The sequence below is a fragment of the Mus musculus genome, chromosome 2 (genome assembly GCF_000001635.26).
Source record: "Mus musculus strain C57BL/6J chromosome 2, GRCm38.p6 C57BL/6J".
Lineage (NCBI taxonomy): Eukaryota > Metazoa > Chordata > Mammalia > Rodentia > Muridae > Mus > Mus musculus.
In genome coordinates this window covers 111,086,090-111,110,470 of record NC_000068.7, presented here as the reverse complement: position 1 = coordinate 111,110,470, position 24,381 = coordinate 111,086,090, and the positions used below count along the sequence as shown (strand labels likewise).

At 33.8% G+C, this 24,381-nt stretch overlaps 1 protein-coding gene across 1 annotated transcript in view; it reads left to right on the top strand.

Moving 5' to 3' along the window:
* Positions 1 to 24,381, top strand: part of A26c3 (ANKRD26-like family C, member 3) — a 179,194-nt gene that overhangs the window by 119,133 nt on the left and 35,680 nt on the right. Inside the window, exons 48-59 of the mRNA NM_001378593.1 lie at positions 3,196 to 3,224; positions 3,314 to 3,392; positions 4,442 to 4,512; positions 5,612 to 5,690; positions 9,289 to 9,353; positions 9,813 to 9,903; positions 12,019 to 12,089; positions 13,591 to 13,684; positions 15,549 to 15,577; positions 15,668 to 15,740; positions 18,564 to 18,619; positions 21,946 to 22,898. Coding sequence (NP_001365522.1) covers positions 3,196 to 3,224; positions 3,314 to 3,392; positions 4,442 to 4,512; positions 5,612 to 5,690; positions 9,289 to 9,353; positions 9,813 to 9,903; positions 12,019 to 12,089; positions 13,591 to 13,684; positions 15,549 to 15,577; positions 15,668 to 15,740; positions 18,564 to 18,619; positions 21,946 to 22,898 — 1,690 coding nt within the window. The remainder of the gene's footprint in view (positions 1 to 3,195; positions 3,225 to 3,313; positions 3,393 to 4,441; positions 4,513 to 5,611; positions 5,691 to 9,288; positions 9,354 to 9,812; positions 9,904 to 12,018; positions 12,090 to 13,590; positions 13,685 to 15,548; positions 15,578 to 15,667; positions 15,741 to 18,563; positions 18,620 to 21,945; positions 22,899 to 24,381) is intronic.

The following is a 24,381-nucleotide window of genomic DNA, read 5'->3' as shown; positions in this document are numbered from 1 at the left end:
CTTTTCCATTGCTGGTGGGATCACAAGATTGTACATCCACTCTGGAAATCAGTCTGACAGTTTCTCAGAAAATTGAAAACTATTCTACCTAAAGACCCAGCTGTACCACCCCTGGGCATATACACAAATGATGCTCCAGCATACCACAAAGACACATGCTTCATTATGTTTATAGTAGCTCTATTCATAATAGCCAGAAACTAAAAACAACCCAGCTGTCAATCAACTGCAGAGTGGATACAAAACATGTGCTTCATTTAAACAATGGAATACTATTTATTGATCTATTAAAAACAAGGACATCATGAATTTGCAGGCAAAGGGATGGGACTCAAAAATACCATCCTGAGTAAGGTAACTCAGACCCAAAAGGACATGCATGTTATGTATGTGATGACAAATGTCTATTTCCCATAAAGTACAGCATACCCATGATACTCCCCACAAGACAAGATGCTAAACAAGGAGTAACGCCAAAGCAAGAATGCTTTAATATCATTTAGACAGGGGAATAAGACCATAGGAGGAGGCAGAGGAAGGGAGAGAACTGTGTAGGAGAGAGGATGGGAAGAGTAATGAATGTGTCAGGATCATGTCTGGGGAAGAGACGAAGGGCCAGAGGGCCAGAGGGCCAGAGGACTAGGAGAATGAATGGAAATCTGCAGCTTCCTAAGTGTAAATGGATGGGGGAATCTCTAGGAATTCCCAGAGACCTGGGGTGGGGGAGGCTCCCAGGAGTCAATGTGAGTTACCTTAGCCAAGATGTCAAACAGTTGGGACATGGAACCTGAAAAGGCCACCTCTTGTAGCCAGACAGGACCCCCAGTGGAAGGACAAGGACATTAAACTTTTGATCCAAAATATGTCCTGTCTAACAAAAATGCAAGGACAAAGCTGTATCAGAGACTGAAAGAATGACAAAACCAATAATTTGCCCAACTTGTGACACATCCCTAGGGCAAGCACCAATCCCTGACACAATTAAGGATACTCTGTTATGCTTGCAGATAGTAGCCTAGCATAACTGTCCTCTGATACTATTCTTTTTTTTAATTGAAATTGGATTCTTCTCTCATACAATACATCCTGACCACAGTTTCTCCTCCTCCCATTCCTCCCAGCTCTCCTAAAACTCCCTCTCCCTCAAATCCACTCCCTCTCCATTTCTTCATAAAAGAGAAGGCTTCCAAGAGATGAAAGTCAAATAGAACTAAACAAGATACAATGAGCAAGGCAAAAGTCCTCACATTGAAGCTAGATAAGTCAACATAGTAGGAGGAGAAGAGTCTCAAGAGCAGGCAAAAGAGCCATAGATAGTTCTACAAAAGTACCAAACACAGCACATATGTAGAAGACCTGGTACAGACCCATATAAGCCCCATGCTTGCTCTTCAGTCTTTGTGAACCCATTTGTTATACTCATATAAGAGGTTTCCTCCAGCATTAGATGGGAGTGGTGCAGAGACACATAGCTGAACATTATACATATGGAGAGTATAAATCATAGGATTGGATGACTCTGTCATTCACTGCTCTCAGGCATGAAGGAGCCCGGTAGAAGACTGGGAGGAAAATCATATTAGTCAGATGTATAGAGAACATGAGAAGAAGATGGCCCATCAAACAACTAAATATGTATTTTTTTAAAAAGTATTTCAAGATGTATTTGGAAAGGAGATGGAAATAAAGATTAAAATGATAGGAAGGGTAGAAAGGAAATGATATAAGACAATTAGTTAAAGTGCAAGATATGAGGGTGACTTTTTAAAGAAAAAAAGCAAGCTTTGACATGGGGAGGGATATGTTGTGTACCAATAGTATGGAAACAAAATGCAGAGAGACTGGGGTCAGAGTGATATTCTTCTCATCTTTATTCGTAGAAATGAATGGAAGTCTGCAGTATAGGTCTTAAGAGATTTTAAAAGAATCATTTAGTGATAGTCATAAACATCTCTGTCAGCCATACATGCCATAGTTTACTGTCATGAAAGGTGATGCTCTTTCCAAGGCACTGTCATTTTGGTTAAAATAAGAACACCAAGAAGTGAGAGAACTGATTGGGATTGTCATCAGCAGATTACAAATCTGTATAATAACTTCTTTGGCTGTTGGATTGGAGGACTCAGGAAAATGATCGTCTAGGCTTTACAACATCAGGGTGTATTACAGGAATGTGGATGCAGCCAACATACTGACAAGAAATGCTCAAATTTTGTGAACACACTATTGTGGGCTTTGGTAATAGTTTATTTTCTGATTCATCAGCCTTGAAGTCTGAATTCTTAGATGTTAGTATGTGATGCAGACATTGTTGGTGCACATTCAAGCTCAGGCCATTTAGGATCCAGTTGTTGACTATCAAAATGTGCCTTGGTAAAATGTTATTCTGATTCCATGGTTCTGAGTTACTGATTTCTAACTTGTTACATTTGTGACAAATGTAAATGTGGGCTACATTTTGCTTTGATGGTATTATATTTGTACCAAAACATATTTTGTAGTTTAGGTTCGCATAGCTCCCTAAAAACTGCTTTCTAAGAATCCACATGTACATGTTTTAGATTAAAGAGAATACAGTCCTCACCATTACCCTGCTCATGCTTGTATAAGTAGTAGTTTGTGCTCTGTTATTCTATGAGTGAATGTCCAAGCTGATTAATTAAGCCCATATTTTTTATGATAAATGATTTGTGCCTGATACTATACTTTTGTAAATGTTTTATGCTTGCCAACTTTCAGTCTAATGTAAAATGCATGGAAACCTCTTACCATATATTGTTTTGAATGAGCTTAAATTTCTTCTTTGGAGGCACATGGCTGTATATTGTACTACTAGTTTGGTAGTTAGGATGACATTCCAGGTATATGATTTCATCTGGCACTCAAGAATAAATTCTGTAATTGTAATTACAAACATTGAATTAGTATATATGACTTTTGCCCTTAGTTTGGCTTTTGAGATAACATTCTTAATTTGCATAACTTTAATTTTAATTTACAGCATATTTTTTATTTTCTTTCAAGTGGCTAACCCTTATTTTTGCGACACAGACAGATGAAAAATGACATAAAAGTTTACTGACACTCAACAAAATATCTCAAGCTAAATTCCAGGTTGATTGCCATGCTGCTTCTGAATAAAGTTCTCACCCTATTGAGATATTAACATATAATTGATTGTATGTTTCTACTTAGGTCCGCATAAGAAGCATCCTGAAGGGAAGGTAATAATTTTATATTTTATCATGGCTTATCATCGCAACATGTGTCAAACAGAAAATTCAATAAATATCCTGTTTCAAAACTCAACCAGAAAACTCCATCAACTGAAAGAGAAGATTCTCTTCCACTTGAGTCATCATTGTGGGAACAAGAAATGGAACACCCATCAGGTAATTCCGCAAAACTTAGTTTTCCTGGGACAACTGTTTTAAAACTTGAGGTGATAATAGTGCTTTCATCTCTAAAACTTTATTTCACAAAACATATGAAAAAATATGACATAAATGATCAAAACACCATTTTATCATCATAATTTCAAAATAATTTGTTCTCTTAAAATAAAAAAGATAACATTGTTAATATAACTAAGATAGTTGAACATTTTGTGTGTGTGCAAGTAAATTCATATTCCTTTTTCGGAAGCATGCTTTTCATGAATTATTTTCTGGATTATTTATGGAAAGATCACACATTTGAGTGTTTTAATATATATATGACATTTGTGTCGTAGTTTATACCTGTATTCCTATACCAGCTTCCTGGGAGGCTAAGCGAATAATTTTTTTCCCAGTCAGAAGTTTTGAGTGACATTGTGTTATATAAAAGATCTTTGTATGAGGAATATGTATATTACATAAGAAAATTCATACTATCAGTTGTCTCCATGTGTTTTGTGTTCTAATTTCTAGTCTATCAAATTGGCTGCCTTTAATTTTCGTTGTCTCTTGTATGTGCTAGAAATTCATATATGGCAATATAATGAAGCATTTTTCTTGCCTTTCTATAACCTATACAGGAAAGCCCACGTTTAATAAATTTTCCTATTACTTTTAGAAATATTGACTACCAGCACCAAATTTATATTCTTATATTTGATCAGTTTAGTTTTGTGTATTTTTGTTTTATAGTATTCTTTCCTGTTTATTTTAAAATCCATTAATAATATGGATTTTTTTTGAAGCCTGTCTGTATAGATGAACATGTGATATATCTTTCTATTTAGGCATGGAATGCTTATTATGTGAACTGTGCATGGAATTTCTTATTACTTGTATGTATTTTGTACATCAGTAAATACTAAAGCTAACTGAGCTTTAAACTAAGAAAACTATTATGTAAGTTTCATAATATCTTTTCATCTTTGGTTTCACATACTCCTAGTTTAGGAATGTTATTTCTAGTTTATTTTAACTATAAAAATATTGCTTACTTTCAACAGAAGTGGACACACAAGTGAAAGCAGATGACAATCTTAAAAATCTTGATGGAAGTGAAAGTTTTCAGTCATCTGTATGTACTATTAAATTTGAATTTCCACTTTTACATAAATTTTTATAACCAATGAGTCATAAACTTAACCTAAATTTTCTAGATATTTATTATCATGAATAGTAAAAAGTTTAAAATTTGATGTTAAAGCATTTTGCTAGTTAGAAATATTGAATTTTCTTAAAATCTATGTCATCTCAGTGTTGAATTTCTCTAGTAGTTGTTCCCAGCAATTTTCCATATAATTCCTTTTGTGTCCTTTCTTTTTTCCTTCCTACATTGTAAAATCACAAAGAATATTACTAGAACATTACTAAATATTTCTAAGACACACTGAACATTTCAGCCATCTCCTTGCTCTGCTTCAGACAGGTATTGTAGGCATATATTTTTATTTTACCCCACCACATAGATATCTGACCAAGCATTTGTACTTTTGGGGGAAATGTTTGGAGATGGATCTTGTGGAAGATGAGTGATCAGTGTTCGAGGTATCATCCAAGGCATTTAATTCATTTAAGGTTAAAGAGTTTTTCAGAAAATGTTGCCATCAAATCACCCAAAGAAGTCAGTCAAGCTCTGTTATTTTCCTTTGCCTTGATTAATTTTTCACACATGGAATATCTATCTATGCAGTGACAGGGAGAAAGGGAATATGCATTGTAGATATAGCCGATGTTTTTCTTTGATTAAAATAACCAAGTAATCAGAAAACACATACTACGGGATCGAGGTAAATAATACAGAGGCTGTAGCATTATTGAACACTGTTAAACACTATTGAAGTTTTCTAATATAGAGGGGAAAAGAAAGAATAAAAATTCAGAAAACTTTTGAATATGATAGTGAAGTATTCAATATGTGAGGAAAGGGTTGCGTATCACCATGGGCAAAGAAAAGAGAAATAATGTGTTTATAGTTTAAATCTTTATAATCCCAGATGGATGAAGCAGTGGGAATTCTGAGAACCAAGCCCATTAACAACACACTTAAAACAGAACTTCATCCAGAAATGTGTTCTGATTTCTTAATTATAAGAAGATAATGCTTCCATAAGAAATAATTGTACTCCATGATTGGATAGCTCCACGGAACTAACTGCTAATATTTGTTCTACCAGGATACCATGCAAGATCTTCCACTGTGCCACATACGACCTTCATCAATACCCATGGATCTGCTAAATGAAGGAGGAAAAGGTGAAGATCATATCATGATCAAGTCATTTCAAAGATTTGTTATTAAATCAGAGGGAGTAATACATTTTACTGGACCAAAACATTGCATATGAAATGTATAGTAAGTAGTGTAACTTATTAGGTTGTAATACAACATGGATCATGAGATGGTTCTCAGTTTAAAATTGAGAGTGTCAAAGAGAAGACGAAGAGACATAACTATATGGTAGAGTGTCTGTTAATGGCCAGTCCTGAGGAATAAGCTAGTGGTGTAGAACCATAATGGTAAGGAAGGGAAAAGGTTATTATTCTTTTTGTCTTCATCAATTTTAGAAAGACATGAATCGGAGGACTGTGTCTTAGCATAACTTCTCTTTTTTATAATAGATTATCAAAAATATCTGTCAGCCAAACATACTCCAAATGTAATGATGCATACAATGTTGCCCCTTCCAAAATTCCGAATATAAACCAAGATGAGAACATCAGATAGAAGCAAGAAAGGATATGGAATGTCAAAAGCATTTTAATTTCATGAGGCTACATTTATTAATTTTGGAGATTAGGGTCTGTGCTATTGGGTACCTATTCTAAAAGTGCTTTCCTGCCTCAATGATTTCAAATCTATTTTATATTTTGTCCCTTGTCAGACTCATGGTATCAGATCCTATGTTGAAGTATTTGGTGAATTTGTAGTTAAAAATTTGTTCAGAGAGAGGCAAGGAATCTCATTTTATTCTTCTACATATGGATATAAAATATGATCATCACTTGTTGAAATTGCTGTCGTTTCTTCAATTTGCATCATTGGGCTTTTTGTCAAAAATGGGTGGATGTAAGAACATGGGCTTATACCTGGGTTCTCAATTTTATTTCATTGATTTATAATTCTGTCTTTATGCTAGGTTCATACTGTTTTCATTATTATAGCTCTGTAGTATAACTTGCAATCTAGAATGGTGATACCTCCAGCTAATTTATTATATATTTTATTATTTTATTTTATTTTTACTGTTTAGAGTTGTTTTGGCCATCCTCAAAGTTTTGTTCATTCTGTGTAGAGACTAAGGATTTTTTCAACTTCAGTGAAAAAGTGAACTTTTTATGAGAATTGTATTATATATAAATTGCATTTGGTAGGACAGGCATTTTCACACTTAGTCGTATTAAACCTTGAGCACAGGAAGTCTTTCATCTTCTGGGATTCTCTTCAATTTTCTTTCTCAGTGTTCTGGAAGTTAGCTTGTACAAGGTTTTCACTTTATTTGGTACATTTATTCCAAACTATTTTGTTTTGGGGCAGTCATGAGTGGAAACCTTTCCCTTGTTTTTTTTCTTGTCATTATGTAGAAAGACTACTGATTTTTATGTTAATTTCACATGCTGCTATTATGATGAATATATTATTTGTTATAGGAATTTTTTTCATGGAGTCTTTAGGTTTTGATGTATAGAATCATATCATTTCCAAATCAAGCTATTTTGAATTCTTCCTTTCCACTTTATATGCTCTTGACTTCCTTTTGTTTTCTTATTTCCATAGATAGGTATGACTCACAGAATTACATTGATAGAAAAGAGTAGAGTGGTAATCCTAGTCTTGTTCCTAATTTTAGTGGGAATGATTTGGGATTTTTTTCTTCACTGAGCAAGATATTGGCTATGGACTTGTATATTGTCTTTCTATGTGTAGATATGTGTTCACTGCATTCCTAGATGCTCTAAGACTTTTAAATGCAGAGATGTAGGTTTTGTCAAAGGCCTTTTGTTCATATTTCCAGTTGATGATTTAGTTTCTATCCTTTAGCCTGTTCATATGTTAGATTATGTTTACAGATTTACACATTTGAATACCTGTATTTATGAGATGGAGCCAAGATGATTATAGTGGGTAATATTTTTTAATTAAAAAAGTATTCTTAGCCAGGCGTGGTGGTGCACGCCTTTAATCCCAGCACTCGGGAGGCAGAGGCAGGAGGATTTCTGAGTTCGAGCCCAGCCTGGTCTACAAAGTGATTTCCAGGACAGCCAGGGCTATACAGAGAAACCCTGTCTCAAAAAACCAAATATATATTCTTTGTGAATTTCATTGCATATACCCCAATCCCACTCTTCTCCCCTTCATTTTCCCTTTATATCTTCCACTCACCCTTGAAACGTCCACAAAAAACAAAACAAAACAAAACAAAACAAAACAAATCATTCACCTTGGAAGATACAGTGTGTCATGGTGTGTTATACAGTTTTCAGTTTGCAATAACAATCCCTTCATGTACTCCAGCAGTTCATAGATGGGGTGTACGTTGACTATCACTTCTCATTTACCTTTTGTAGTGTTTGCTATCATTTTTCCTAGGCTTCTGAGTTCATTATTAATTTATTAATTTTAGATTCCTCAAATATTTGCATAGCCTCATTGTGTCTTACAGATTGTTATATTCTGCCTTAATTTTCAGTCAGTGACAACAATTTTAAACTTTCTCATGAACTTAAGTATGTTTAGTGGATTCATAACCATTGAAAAACTTCATTTAATTAAATAAATTAATTAAATAATCATATTCTACATGGCTATTCTGTATATTTATGGCACAAACTGGCTAAAACAGTGTGATAATCACTCATACTTCCAAATTCAAGTAATCTTTCCCCCATTAAAATCCTATGTTAGTTTATCATTTTAGATCTTCATGGAAATCTGTCTTATTTGGAATAGAAACATATAACTGAGTGTATGATTCTGGGGGCGGGGGAGCGCGTTGCATGCAATATTCTAATTGGGAAGTAATATGGAATGATCATCTAATATATGTTCATATCTTCAATGTGGAACCTTTTATAATCGAAATCATTGAAGTTCATGTTAATTATATTTTCTTTTTTAAAATTTACTATTTTATATATTTATATTTCAAATGCTATATGCCTTCCCAATCTGCCCTCCATAATTCCCCTACCATTCCTCCTACCCTTTGCCTCAAAGAGAGTACTCCCCTACCCACCCACTTACACCCATCTCACCCCTCTAGCATCCCCCTTCACTGGGGCAACAAACCTCCACAGGCCAAGGGCCTCCCCTCCCATTAATGCCAGATAAGGCAATTCTGCTATATATATATGTACGAAGAGCAATGGACCCACCCATGTATAATCCTTGATTGTTGATTTAGGCCCTCGGTCCTCTGGGTGGTCGAGTTAGTTTATATTATTGTTCTTATGGGTTTGCAGACTGCTTCAGCTCCTTCAGTCTTTCCCTCTTCCTTCCATTCAGGTCCCTGGGCTCAAGCCGAAGGTTGACTATGAGTATGCCGCTGTATTAATCAGGTGCCTGCAGAGCCTCTAAGAGGACAGCCCTCCTGGGCTCCTGTCTGCAAACAGTTAATGCATGAGCAAAAGTGTCAGGGTTTAGTGTCTGCAGATAGGATGGATGCCAAGTTGGGGTCTCTACATGGTCTTAGAATGTAAAACTTTAGCATTAAAGTTATAAAAACAAATATATAATTATTACAATAAGAAAATTTAAACTTTAGTCTTTGGATATAAAGACTGCTCCATTCAAAGTGCTAGTCCTCATTTTTATTTCTGCTTTTTAATTTCAAATTAATAAAAAAATCGACAGAAGCTGAATTAAAAGATGAATTAATGAAAAATCAAAACCATCTTGAGAGCACTACTCATATATCTGTAAGTCAATGCTAAGTGTTAATTGCTACTTTGGTATTTTCTTTTACAATACAATTTATCATAGCTAAATGAAATTTTCTTATGTAAATGCCTTTATATTCATTTCTTCATAGTTTAAAATTAATTTCAAAAATATATATCTGATTAACATTTTAGAGATTTGTTCTTATTTTTTATTATTCACTGTTCCTTTCTTTTATTCCTCTTTTATTATGAGATGTAGGATAATCTTAATTGAGAAGAACTTAGCTTTATCAACAACAATGCACTGATTTCTTGATTATTTTATATATTTCTGAATTTTTTAACATTTTATATTTCTCTTTTTGCTGTGTTTGAAAACATGTTTCTTTTGATTTCAAGAATACTTGCTAATTGAAAATAGGAAATCCATTTATATTATTGTAAAGTCCTTAGAAAATAATGCATGGAATTCACTATTGGTATTGACTTTGTCAGGATAGCGTTATGCATCTTCCATCCAGGCATATTCCTCATTCATCAACAGGAATAAGTACAAGAGTCACAAATCCTCCTAAGGCAGGAGAAGGTAAGACTTATGTGTCATCAATAAGTCATTTGAAATATTGTTTATTAAAATCAGGTGAGCCATATATTTTAATAGCCCAATAGCTGCTTCTCAAATGTTTAGTGAGGGTTAAGATGTATTCAATGGTAATTTATTATACAGCTCATGGACGTTAGTACCACTTTGGGTTGTTGGTCAAAAAGATTTGCATGACAAGTACATGGTAAAATACTTCTGTTTGGGGAATTTCAAAACTAAAATTTTGAATAAAAAATTAGAAGTGAAGAACAAAATTATAGTATGCAGGTAGTTATATCAAGCGATGAACAGATTATATTTTGTACTGTCCAGTGATAATTTTGATTGATATATTATTTGAAAATTCCCTGAATTTCAATTTGCTTCAATTCTATATACACATCTAATTGGTATCAGGCATATCATTTTTCTTCTTATCATTGGTATTCATTCTCTCCCTCAAATTTAGATAGATTTTAGATTTGAAAAAGGAACTTGAAACTTTCAATGCAATAATTTTCTAAGTTATTTACAAATATTATATATAGTATGTATATTTATTATATGTGTATATTTATTATGTGTGTGTTTATTGTGTGTGTTTTGCTAAATTTTTCACTTTTAATTTATTCTTTCAAAATGTTATATATATAATGTGGAACTGTCATTAAGGCAGCTCCATACATATATAGTCTTATATATTCTTTTTATTTCCCTACTCACTAGCCTTATCTTTTTCCCTCTGTTTATGCTAGTCCAGGTGCTCTATAGATTGCCACTCTTTGTGATTTTATTGTCACACTTAAAATATTTTCTATCATCACCCCTCCTTTGGTCTTCATACCTCTCTTCCAGTCCCCTTATATCTTACACACACACAGATACAGACAATCTTGCCTCTAACAAACACAAATCTATACCTTGATACACACATTGATGTCTTTCCTAAGTAAATTTACTCTACACCTTTATATGAACAAAAGAATGAAAATATTATTTTAAAAAATGTGAGTCTAATTCAGGCATAATTGACTCAGCAGAGTAATCTCTCTTCACGTATTTCCCTGTTCCACAATTATTTAGTTTACTGATTCATCTTTCTGGAATTCCAAGGTGACTCCCTGTCTTAGCTATTGTGACCACCATGGAATAAAATTTGATGTGAGGATATTCTGTGGTGTGCTGATATAAACATAATACTGGTGTCAACTGTTAGACAGTTTCTCTTTTTCCATTTTATTTGATTCTATTAATTTGGTAATGTTCTATCAACTCCCCTATATTTTATAGCTGACATATTTTGCACTTTTTTCTGTCTATTTGCTCATGCATTTTTTAACTTCTATTTTTAATATCCCCCATATTTCTAAAATCTTTCATTTGAGTCAAAATACTGAAATATCTTTTCTAATCAGCTGCTAGAACCTGATATAAATTTAGTAGTTTTTCTTCTTTTGTTTATTCTGCAATAGAATTTAGTTTATGCAAAGATTTAAAAAGCCTTTCCTTTATTCCAGTAATAAACAGATTGTATCTACAATGAAAAATTTCACCCTTAGGTTGATAAGAGACTAAAAAATTGATAAAATTGATATTTGAGAGAGCAATAAATGACCTTTTAATGAAAGAGAGTGATATGAAGGAAGATTTCAAATTCTGTGCTATATTTAAGAACAGAAAATAATTTGTAAGAATAATAAATTTAATCATGTCATATTTAAGTTATAAAATAACCAAGGGATGAAATGGAAACAGTGGACACCAATTAGATTTTCATCTTTCTAAAGTTACTGTTATATGACACAAAATTGAATTTGAACCCTTGTTTTAACCAGCTATTGTTCTTAAACTGCACTTATTTACATTGGGTATGTGAATATGTGGGTGTGTGTTTAACATATATTTATGTATGAACATAGAAGCTTTATAATATAATGAAATTCTTGTTGGTTATCTGTATTTTCTACCTCAGTTTGTATGCATGTAAAAGTTAAATAAAACTGTAAATATGAAAAATCAAAACAAAATGTCATTAAAAGTTCTCAATTATTTTTGTTGTAAAGCTTACTTTAAAGATTTTATTCATAAGTTAGACTAAATAATGAATTCTTTCAACAGAAGAAGACTTACATATGAAACTGGAGGAAAATCAAATAAATATTGATGGCAATGAAAGCATTCAATCATATGTATGTAAAAATTGAATTGTTTGATTTCAATCCCTATTATTTTCTTCTATAAACAAGTGACATGCTAAGTTTTAAATTTTCACATAACATATTTTAAATATATTTAGTTAGGAATTTTGTAACTTCTTTTAATTTACAGAGATTTGCAATAGTTTCACTGTTTTTTCCCTATCTTAAAATTTTATTTACTTATCCCATTGTAAAACTGTAAGATAGCACTTGTTATGACTAACTACCTGAAGGCACAAACAATGGTATACAAATATCCTTGTTGTTGTATACCAAACAGTATCTTCAATTTACTTTATTTTACCTAAAAGAAGCAGAGAAAAATGAGAATACTACTAGCCACTGATGTGAAAGGTCATAGAATAGATTAGATCTTGACCTAATTCAGATCTTGTATGTGGATGTTTTGTATTTCACTGGCAACTGTAGACGATTATAATTATACTGTGAAAATAGACTGTTTGGCCCTTGAGATCTCCCTGAAACCATTTTTGTTTCCTTGATACTAAATGAGTTTTTTGACCAGCCATGGTCCTAAAATTTATGACAAAACTCACAGCTAGCTTTTCCTTATTTCTGTGACATTGGCTATTTACGATTATTGAAAATCTGCTAAGTGACTTGAAATGAGTGGATGTTACAGATGAGGTTTCTTGCTGTGTTTAATTACATAACCAAATTCTAAGGAAACACTTTTCAGTGGTTCACACAAAAAAGTAGGTGCTATAATTGATGTATTGATGTATGGTAGTGTGATATAAGTGAATACCCCCAAATACGTTAAAAATGCCACGGTTGGGAAAATATAGCATAATTAAAGAGGAGATGAAGTTAAATGTAGTATATTTTTTCCAGGTTGTAGAAAAAAATTAAGACAGCCATACTAATTTTTGTTCTTACAATTACAAAGAAGAAAATGTTCAAATGAGCACCTGGCAAGATTCATATACCCACGAAAATACCAAGGCCAGTTGATATCCATCGAGGCTTCAGCCTTGTGAAGGAGAAAGGGGAGGGAAGATGATTGGATGGGGGAGTGAGAAGGAGGGACTGAGAGGAGAGGAGGGAGGGAAAGCTCCTGCTGCAATGAATGACTTAATTAATAATAAAAGTCAAAGAAACACAAACAGAAAGTAAAAATTTAATTAAACTTAATACATCAATTTTAAGTGCCTAAAATTTTTATGAAAAACATGAGCTGCATCCAGAAGCTAGATTTTTTTGTGTGTGTGAAAATAAACATATGACTGATACTTTGGCTTTGAATATATTTTCTTCTGCCTACAATATGAAGTTTGCATTTCACTTACCGAATGACTTTAACCACGGATTTGATTTAGACAGCACCTATTATATACTCTTCATATATTTTATAATAATATACTTGATTTTGACTGTGAAATAATTGAGTACTTGTTAAAGTAGGAGGTTAATTTGTTTTACTGTAATTAGAAAATCTTGATATAATTTGTTCTGATATTTGTTTTACCAGGATAATGTGAAGCACCTTCAACCAAGAGGAATCCGTCATTTACTGATGGGGCTCATTCCAAGATCCATGAATATTCTAAGTAGAAGAGGGAAAGGTAGTTGTATGTTACTAATAAGTCATTTAAAAATGATTTTTTTCAAAATATGGTGGGCAATATATTTTATAAACCAAGAGCTTCCTATCAGATGTGTGGTAAGAAATAATGTGTATGATATGATACTAAGGTAAATATTTTTATAGAGATTCAATGACATTTCAAATATATAATGTTGAGATTAGATCTGAAATATATCTATATGGTAAGATATTTATGTTAGAAATTTAATAAGATAAATACTTAGAAAGAAGGGAAGAAAAATAATAAGAAAATGGAGGATACTGGGAGAGCATGGAAGTAAATATGACATGTATAAATAATGGGAAGGTAAAAATAAAATATTACATTTTAGAAAAAATAATTGATGGAAGCTGTAAGTGTGCAATATATGTAAATGATGTTTTAAACTACAAATTTGTCAAAAATGAATCTGAATTTTCCTTCTTTTTATATTTTATTCTTCTGGAGTCTAGCTAACATCGTAAATAATGGCCTTGACAGTTGTGTTCTACTTATAGGTACAGGTGAAGATATTTAGTCAAGCTTGCACATAGCAATGTTATTTAAAATATGGCTACTTCAAAGGAGAGCACCACATATGTCAAAAAAAGAACCTAGTTGAACATGATTTCACAGTGTAGTTACAGAGAGATCTAGAAATATGTAAGAGGATTAGAAGTCAGAGAATTAGTCTGTTTCAGTTTGGAGGACATAGTAAGTGTGAGCTCAAGGTTAGATTTCAAGGAAGTTTATCAACAAGTAAGTGAACTCTACTCAAACATTAACGAAAGGCCCTAGTAGATGCTGATAGCAATGCTCATGCCAATCTCCTATCTCTGGGATTTTACGGTCTATAAATTGTTGGGGGAGGGGGGTCTCTCCAGGTGTCATTGCTGGCAGGAAAACAACTCTCAAAGAGATGGAAATGAAAATCATTAGGCTAAGATTCCATTTCCTTCTCCTTCTTGCTCTCTTCCATGTTCATGGCTGCCTCATGAACACGATTGCCTAATCATCACCTGCACATGAATGACACCTGTAGATATGTTAAAGCACATGTGGGAAAAGGCTTCCAATCATTTCTTTTGAGTACTAAGATCATATGTCAAACCAATGTATACTAATTTTAAAACAAAATAATTATAAAAGTTCTTCCTTAAATACTCAAAGTATTGGTCATATTTTAAATTATCCATAACAAGTTAGTGTGTAAAATTTAATTGGAAATACAATTTCTGTTTCCTTTTCATAAGCATGTATCAATGTTAATGGACAATGTTACTTCATATTCCTTCACACACATGTTGATTGGATCAATAAATATATACAAATTACACGTAACATGTAGTCATACAATTATCATACATAAATGTGAATGTTGTATAAACTTCATAAAAACAAGTTTATTCATTTATAAAACCCTTGTGTACAATAAATTACACTTTTCTTTTAAAATATTAACATCAGTTTTCAATTTTTAAATTATAGACCAAAATGACTTGATAGATTATTATAATAATGTAATTATGGTTGTAAAGTTTCCACTAAAGAAATACACTTTTATCATGTTTTACTCATTGACAAGCCAATTCTCCGGATTTTGAATACAAAGCACTTTTCCCTTCCCTGATCAGCAGTTCACTTGGTATAAACTCCTTTTCTATTTCTATTTAGGTTTATCAGAATTATCAGTGTATTCAAACCATATTCTCAGAAGCATTCTAAAATCATTATCCTCTCAAATCCAAATCTAAAATAATAATTTACAAGTGAATTACAAACAATGGCTTTCATAATCTCTGAATTTTATTACATTGTTTTACATTTAAATCACTATAAATTTTCCTAATTTTTTTTCTAGGCTCTCACAAGAAATGTGCTCCATGTGAGGTAAATATTTTTATTTTCTCCATATTAGTTTCATCATATTTTAAGGAATGTAATTTAACTACCGAATTTGTTGCTTCGAATCTCATTCAGAATCCTATTGAAATGAAAGAGTTTGATCCAAATGCAAAATTGGAAAGACAAGAAATAAAAACATTCACATCAGGTAACTTCACAAAATTATTCTGAAAATAATTTTTTATTTAAAATTTTAATGATGACACTTAACATACAATTAATGGAGATATGGGGAGAAATGGGAGAAGCATTTTAACATATCTGAAATACAGTCTCATTTTTACTTAATTATCCTCCACATATGAAAAAAAAAGATTTGTCCTAAATATCAAAGATGTCAGTTTGAGTGATGTCTAAGGAAAGTATTTACAATCTTATGAATTTTTTTTGTAAGTGAGTACATTTTTAGGTATTTCTACTTTTATGCTTCTGCAGCCCAATATTCCAACCCAAAATACCCATGTTTGTTAGGAGATCTACCTGAGTTAATTAGGAAACTGTAAAATTTCCCACTGTATAAAAATACCATCTCAAACATTTTTAATTTTGTACATATACTAGCCTAAAGACAACGCATTTTAGGATCTCAGATGTTTGAAGATAACTTTAGCAACAAAAGCAAGATCCCTTCATATTCTTTATTTTCTTTTTATTGAAAATAGATTCTTCAATAATATATTATGATTAGAATTGACCTCACTCCAAATCTTCCAAGATATTTCCATCTTGCCACCTAAAAAAATCTACAAACTTCCCTGCTTTCTATCACTAGAAAACAAAGATACATTTATAAAATATAGAAAACAAACAAAAAAATAATAGAACAAAACAAGCAAACCTGAATAGGACAAAAGAAACAAATGAACAGGAAAACAGAGTCAAGACAACAAAACAAGAAACACATATAAATGCACAGACACACTGGTACACACTAAAGTCCTGTAAAACACAGACACAAAAAAACTCAAAGCAAAGCATGTAAGCAGGAGGCTTGTAAGTTAATAAAAATAAAAATAAAAGTAAAAATAAAAATAAAAATAAATAGCACAAATCATTATGAAACAACAAAATGTGTTGGCCTAGCTTTAGACTTGTTTGTAAATGTGTGAGAATCCACTGGAAAGAATTAATTTTATTTGTGAGTGGTTGTTAATTGGAGATAAGTTCTTGGTTAGGAACAGTGGCTGATGTCCACTCTGTCTGCTGGGACCCCATCTGGTGCAAACCCATTCAGGTCTCTGCATGCTGCCATAGACCTCCTCAGTTCACTTGTGTAGGTCCCGCTATTTTTAGGACTAGTTTCCTTGGCCTGCTACATCTCCTCTGACTCTTACATTCTTTCTGCGTCTTCTTCCACATGGTTCCCTGAGTTTGTCCAGTGAATGTTCCAAGGTCTCTCACTCTCAGCATAATGTCTGGCTGTGGCTTCTCTCTGTTCCCACATACTGCAGGAAGAAACTTTTCTGGTGATGGTTGAGCAAGAATTGACCTATGTGTATGAAGAATGCTATTAGAAGTCCTTTTGTTGCTACATTCCTTTTTATAGTTTGTTTTTCCTTAGGTTATGTCCCTGGTCTAACTTACTTTAGGTTTGGGGCCATGAGAAGAGGTGTATTAGGGACGAATTGCATTTCATGATGTTGGCCTTAAATCCATTTGGATCGATTGTTTACTTCCACAAGCTTTGTGCCACTATTCCACTAGCAAATCTTCCGTGAATCATCATTGTAGGTTGCAGGGTTTGTAGCTGGGATAGTGTTTACATTTCTTCTTTGGCAGTATGAAGAGTATTTTCCAGTACCTTGAACAGTAGTAATTACCCACATCCTGCATGTGCTTTGATTTTTTAACCTATTTATTGAATGTATATTAATAGATCATGAAATCAACTCTGACAAAAATACATGATATAATATAAATATGTAAAATACAATATATGTATCAATTTTCATATTGACTCTTTATGTAACTTGTAATTATAAACTATATCCTGAATAAGAATCAAAATGTCATGTTATAAATTATTCATTAAAATGACTTAATTACTACTTTTTTCTTACCTGTTATAGTTCCATTTTGCATGAATTAATCATCATTTCTTGGAGTTGCTAGTTATATTTTACTGAATACTTCTTTTGCTATTGCCATTCATGCTTCACACTGTCCTATCTGCCTAAGATCCTTAAAAAGTTTCAACTCAATCTTTCCCTCTTGGCATATCATCCCTAAAACCCTTCATAGCTCCTAATCTTCAGCACCTTACATTTAAAGTACCTAACAGCTACTAAGAATAAGAAATAGCACCTTTTTATTCAAAGATGAGTGGAAAAGTATAATCTACCTGTGCAGGAGTAAAATGAACAGATTTGTAATGTAAACTTTGTTTAAAGTTAAGGCAATAAATCTAAAGTAGAAAAATGAGAAGAGCCATTCACTTGATTTGAAAGAGATACCTAGCATCCTACAAAAGCTAATGAAGGAAAATTTCTCAAAGTCAAATGAATCTTAAAAGAATCAAGAAAAGTTTTCCCCACATGAAACAAATGAATGAAAACTGTGTATACAGAGGAAGAAAGGAGAACTGTAATGTTTCAAAGTATTGAATAGTGTACATATGAATTCATATGTATAGATGACTTTATATTTAATTTTATTTTTAAAATTAAAAATAAAGATCTTGGTCGTATATGTCAGGTAGATACAACTGTGACTAAATCTTTCAATTCTATTGGCTTAAAACCAAGAAATATTTTGTGTGTCTCAAAGGAGTGTATCAAAGTTTTAGATTATTAGAAATATCTCTTAATATAATCTCAGATAAGATAAATAAGCTGAGTTGACATACTCAAATGGGGAATTAGAAAGGATTTATTATTGCAAATTTAAAAAATATTTAACTATCATTACAATCTATGCTGTTTTCTTTAATGTCATTTGTGGTATAACTAAGATGTTTATTAATTATGAACAGTGATGTTAGAAGATGATCAGAACCTGTGTGATGGCAGCAAAAATAACCAGCCATTGGTACGTAAATAGTCAATTTAAAAGTCTAACAGAAACATGTTTTCTTTTTTCAAAAACAATGTGATGTAGAACAAATAGGATTATGTTTTAAAACTTCTCAGTGGGAAAAATAGGTTATAATTTCATACTTTATAATACATGTCATTAAATGATAAGTATTTCCTTCTGGAAGGACTATAGTTACTGCTGAGGTACAAGCAGAAAAATTCAAGGTAGGTAACAACTAAGAATTCTGCTAGAGTCTCGCACATATGAGTTCCATGGTTCCTTTTCTGAAGATGCAGGGTCATGTGCCCATCAAACAAGAACAGTTACAATTTAAAACTATGTAAAAACCACAAAGTACCAAGAGGTGCTAAATTACCATCATGCTTTAGAAAGGCCAATCAGCAGATTCATCTGGAATAACAAAAAACCTAGGAGAGCAAAAACTCTTCTCAAGGATCAAAGAACCTCTGGTGGAATCACCATGCCGGACCTAAAGCTGTACTACAGAGCAATTGTGATAAAAACTGCATGGTATTGGTATAGTGACAGACAAGTAGACCAATGGAACAGAATTGAAGACCCAGAGATGAACACACACACCTATGGTCACTTGATCTTTGACAAGGTAGCTAAAACCATCCAGTGGAAAAAAGACAGCATTTTCAACAAATGGTGCTGGCACAACTGGCGGTTATCATGTAGAAAAATGCAAATTGATCCATTTCTATCTCCTTGTACTAAGGTCAAATCTAAGTGGATTAAGGAACTCCACATAAAACCAGAGACATAAAAGTTTCATTATAGAGGAGAAAGTAGGGAAAAGCCTCGAAGATATGGGTACAGGGGAAAAATTCCTGAATAGAACAGCAATAGCTTGTGCTGTAAAATCGAGAATCGATAAATGGGACCTCATAAAATTGCAAAGCTTCTGCAAAGCAAAAGACACCGTCAATAAGACAAAAAGGCCACCAACAGATTGGGAAAGGATCTTTACCTATCCCAAATTGGATAGGGGACTAATATCCAATATATATAAAGAACTCAAGAAGGTGAACTCCAGAAAATCAAATAACCCCATTAAAAAATGGGGCTCAGAGCTGAACAAAGAATTCTCACCTGAGGAATACCGAATGGCTGAGAAGCACCTGAAAAAATGATCAACATCATTAATCATCAGGGAAATTCAAATCAAAACAACCCTGAGATTCCACTTCACTACAATCAGAATGGCTAAGATGAAAAATTCAGGTGACAGCAGATGCTGGCGAGGATGTGGAGAAAGGGGAACACTCCTCCATTGTTGTTGGGATTGCAAGCCTGCAAAATTTATTATGCCCTCATTTTAAATAGCTGAATAGTATTCCATTATGTAAATGAACTACATTTTCTTTATCCATTCTTCATTTGAGGGACATCTATGTTGTGTCCAGCTTCTGTCTATCATTAATAAAGCTGCTATTAAGGAAGTGGAACACATGTCCTTGTGGATGAGTAAAGTAGTTTTGGGGTATATACCCAAGAGTGTTATAGTTGGGTCTTCAAATAGTGCTCTTTCTAATTTTTTGAGGACCCACAAGATTGATTTCCATAGTGATTATACCAGTTTACAATTCCCCCAAGCAATGGAGAAGTGTTCCTCTTTCTCTACAACCTGGACAGCATGTAAAATCATTTGGTTTTGATCTTAGACATTCTGATTGGTGTAAGGTAGAATCTTGGAGTCATTTTGATTTCCATTTCCCTGATCACTAACGACTTCAAACTTTTCTTTTAAGTTCTTCTCAGCCAATCCTCTACTGAGAATTCTGTTTAACTCTGTACCCCATTTGTAATTATTATTATTATTATTATTATTATTATTATTATTATTATTATTATTATTTGGGTTATTTGGTTCTCTGTAGTCTAACTTCATGATTTCTTTGTATATTTTGAATAATAACCCTCTATCAAATATAAGGATGGTAAAGATCTTTTCACAACTGTGGGTTGACATTTTGTCCTATTGACAGTGTCCTTTGCCTTTCAGAAACTTTTCAGTTTCATGGGTTCCCATTTGTCAACTGTTGATCTTAGGGCCTGAGCCATGGTGTTCTGTTCAGGAAAATATCTCCTGTGCCAATGTGTTTGAGGCTCTTGCCCACTTTCTCTTCTATTAGATTCAGTGTATCTGGGTTTCTGTGGACTTCCTTGATCCACTTAGACTTGAGCTTTGGACAAAGTGATAAGAATGGATCAATTTGCATTCTTCTACATGAAGACTGCCTGTTAGACCAGCACCACTTGTTGAAGGTGCTCCTTCCTTCCTTCCTTCCTTCCTTCCTTCCTTTCTTCCTTTTTTCATTCTTTCTTTTTTTCTTTCTCTCCCCCCCCCCCCCATATAGTTTTGGCTTCTTTGTTAAAGATCAAATACTAACCTATACATTATTTTCCTGGGAATCTTTTGTTTCCTTGAAATTAGAATTTGTAAATTCTGGTACACATGGTTTCATCACATTAACATATTAAAGTTTTGGGTAAAAGTTCAAGGTAAAACTCCAAAATAGAAGGCTAAATTGTAATGTATATAGAATTGACAGGAAAAAAAATCCAGAGGTGTTTTAAAAGTACAATTGCATTCAGCTCCCCAACTTTCTCAAAGAACATCAAATTGCATTGTCAGTTACACTGTCTAATTAAATTGGATAATTTGGTGAATTTTATAGATGCATTCTGAAGCTAACATAGGTTATAATATTTCTTCTAGGCATCAAATGTTATAGTGCATGCATGTGAAATTTGGAAATTATTGTAATTGCCAAGTTACCATACTTAGACCTCTTAAGTTTCACTCTGTTCCATTTGTTGGGGCATACCTGGCTTTATCTTTGTGAGCACCTTTGGGTTTGGGTTACTATGGGATCCAAGTGCCAAAGAAAGGACCATAAAAGGCTCTGTGGGGGAAATACTTTAATACAGAGAGAGCAGACCCTTCTTCGTTTTAGAAGAATCAGGTGTTATAACTCTAAATGTAGCTTTTAATGTTAAACATCTCTAGCACAGTGTATCTATTATATCACTTGAGTTAGAAGTTTAGTTACCAAAGCACACACTTTCATGTTAGGGAAAGCTCAAAAGGAGGAGAGTCCTATATAGCAATTAAAACTAAAATATTTTCAATCCGAAATAAATGAAACACAGTCTGCCATACTTTCCATTCTACCTTTTGGGAAACTGAGCACAAAAGGGTTTTATGAAGTAAATTCATAAAATTCAACAGTCAAGTCAAAAAGACTGCTGGGAGGGGCTCTTTATAATGAAAAAGAAATGATATCCTTAGTATTTGCCTCTCATTAAAGGTTGAAGCAACCCTGAAGAAATGGACAAGCCAGAAAACAGAAGATGCGGCTCAATTCTGTGACTGTGCGTTAGCTGCCACTGCTCATGATGTTTCTACTGCTTCTGTTGTTGCTGCTATCGTTGCAGCAACTGTTGTTGCTGCAGCGGCTCCAGCCACTGCTGCTGCTGCTGCTTCTGCTGCTGTAGCTGCAGTTGTCGCTGCTGCGGCTCCTGCTGCTGCTGCGGTTGCTTCTGCCACTGCAGCTGTTGATGCTCTTGCTGATGTTTCTCCTGGGGCTGCACCTGACAGTTCTGCTATACCTGTTGCTGCTGCGACTGCTGCGACTGCTGCTGCTGTTCCTGCTGCAGCTGCCGCCAGTGCCCCAGATGCTGCTCCTGCTGTGGTTGCTGCTGCTGCTGCTGCGGCTGCTGCTGCTGTTGCAGTGACTTCGGTGGCTGCTGCTTCTCTCACTGCTGTTTCTGCTGCTTCTGTTGCTGCGGTGGTTGCTGTTGCTGTCACTGCCAGAGCTGGTTTGGATGCTCCCACTGTTGCTCCTGCTTCTGCTGCTGTTGCTGCTGTTGCTGCTGCTACTGGTCCTGCGGCGGCTGCTGCTCTTGTGGCATCTGTTGCTGCTGCTGCTGTTCCTCCTGCTGCTCCAGCGTTAGCTGCAGCCCCTTCTTCTGTTGCTGCTGCTACTGCGGCTGCTGCTGCAGTTGCTACTCATGCTGCAGCTTCACCTGCTGTAGCCGCTGCTGCAGCTGCAGCTGCTGCTGTTGCTGTTGCTGTTCCCACAGATGCTACGTCCGCTACTGCAGCTGTAGTTTCTTCTGACATCCCTACTGCTGCACCCATTGCTGTTTCTGTTGCTGCTGGTGGTGCTGCTGATGCAAAAGGAAGACTCAGTCTACAAAGAAAGTATGTGGAGGAGGAAAAGCAGCAATATCCTACCGAGGAAGCAGAGGAGCATGATGGGTAAGACCAGAAAGATTTGATACTAGTTATTATGTCCACCTTTTAAATAAATTATAATCTCTGAGAATTTGCATAACTAATAAATGTGGTTTATCTAGGGTATAATCTTGAATGGACAGCCAAAAACCAACCAACCAACCAGCCACCATAGCAAAATATTTAAACATAAATAATAAAATTAGGTACAATTGTTTTCAATTAATATTGATTCATTTTGTTTAAAAAATAATAAGAAAAGCTGTCAGATTTAAGGAAAAATTATTTACAAACTAGTGTGTATATCAATATTGAATCATGATTTAGTAGCAGTGATAGACATATTTCAAAAATATTACTTTTTAGTTCTAACAATTTAACTTTTGGAAATGGGTTATTTTATAATAGAAAAACATTACTCTTAAACACAAACACACACATGCTGCTAATATATATTATGTATGTTAGTCTTAGTAGAAAAGTTGACATGTGATGCATATTAAACTTAATTGAAGAATATTTAATATACGACTTTGATTGTATATGTAGGTACATGTACACAAAACAAGGATATTTCTTTAAGCATCATCAAGTTTTAGAGTTGTACTTAAAATAATCATCAATAAGAAATTAAATTATTATATCCATATAAAAATATAGTACATGAACATTTAAAGATGAGTGTCAATATATAGTGGACTCATTATTGCACAATTAAAATGTGCTTGTAACATCCACTTTAATAGCATGTTTCAAGAAAATTTTGTTGTAATACTACACCATTTGGCGAATTACAAAAGGAAGTTGCTTGCTAGAATGGAATTCTGTTCCCCAATTAACAGAGCTATTAGTTGTTAGATTCATCTGTTCTTCCCATTGATTGTATATTGATAATTGAAACCCATAAATTAGCCTTGATGTTGCTTTGAGGATTGTATCCAGGGAAAATGATATGTCAATAAATGTTTCTGTTGTATGTTATCTGTTGATGTTCAGTGCCCTGATTATGCTTTGGTGTTTACTATCAGATATCAGAGTGTTGTACCCACCCACTTTCCTTGGATTCTATGCAGTTGGCATATAGATATCCATCCTTTTAAATCTTGGTCCATGAGTTCCTTTACCAGTAAGGTCTATTTGTTGGAGTCCTCAGATAATTGCATACACTTTTGTTAATGCACTAAGCCAGTCTAGGTATCTTTACCAGTGTTTGAGGCTCATTATTTGGATCCTCATGTTTACTGATGACTGCAGTCTTGTTGCATGATTTTCTGGTGTGTTGCATTATCAGTGGTTTCCTTCACTGTCTCCAGTCAGAAGCAAGAACTGTGCTGATTCCTCTTGTTTGGACACTGTGGATTTGTTCCCAATTCTTTATTCAGATACTCATCCCATAAATTCATTCTTTCCTGTGTTCCATAATTGGGACTCTCTCTTTCCTCCATGTAGAGTATTTATTTAATGATCTTCTGCTGTGTTGGCGCTAGTGATAATGAACTGTTGTATA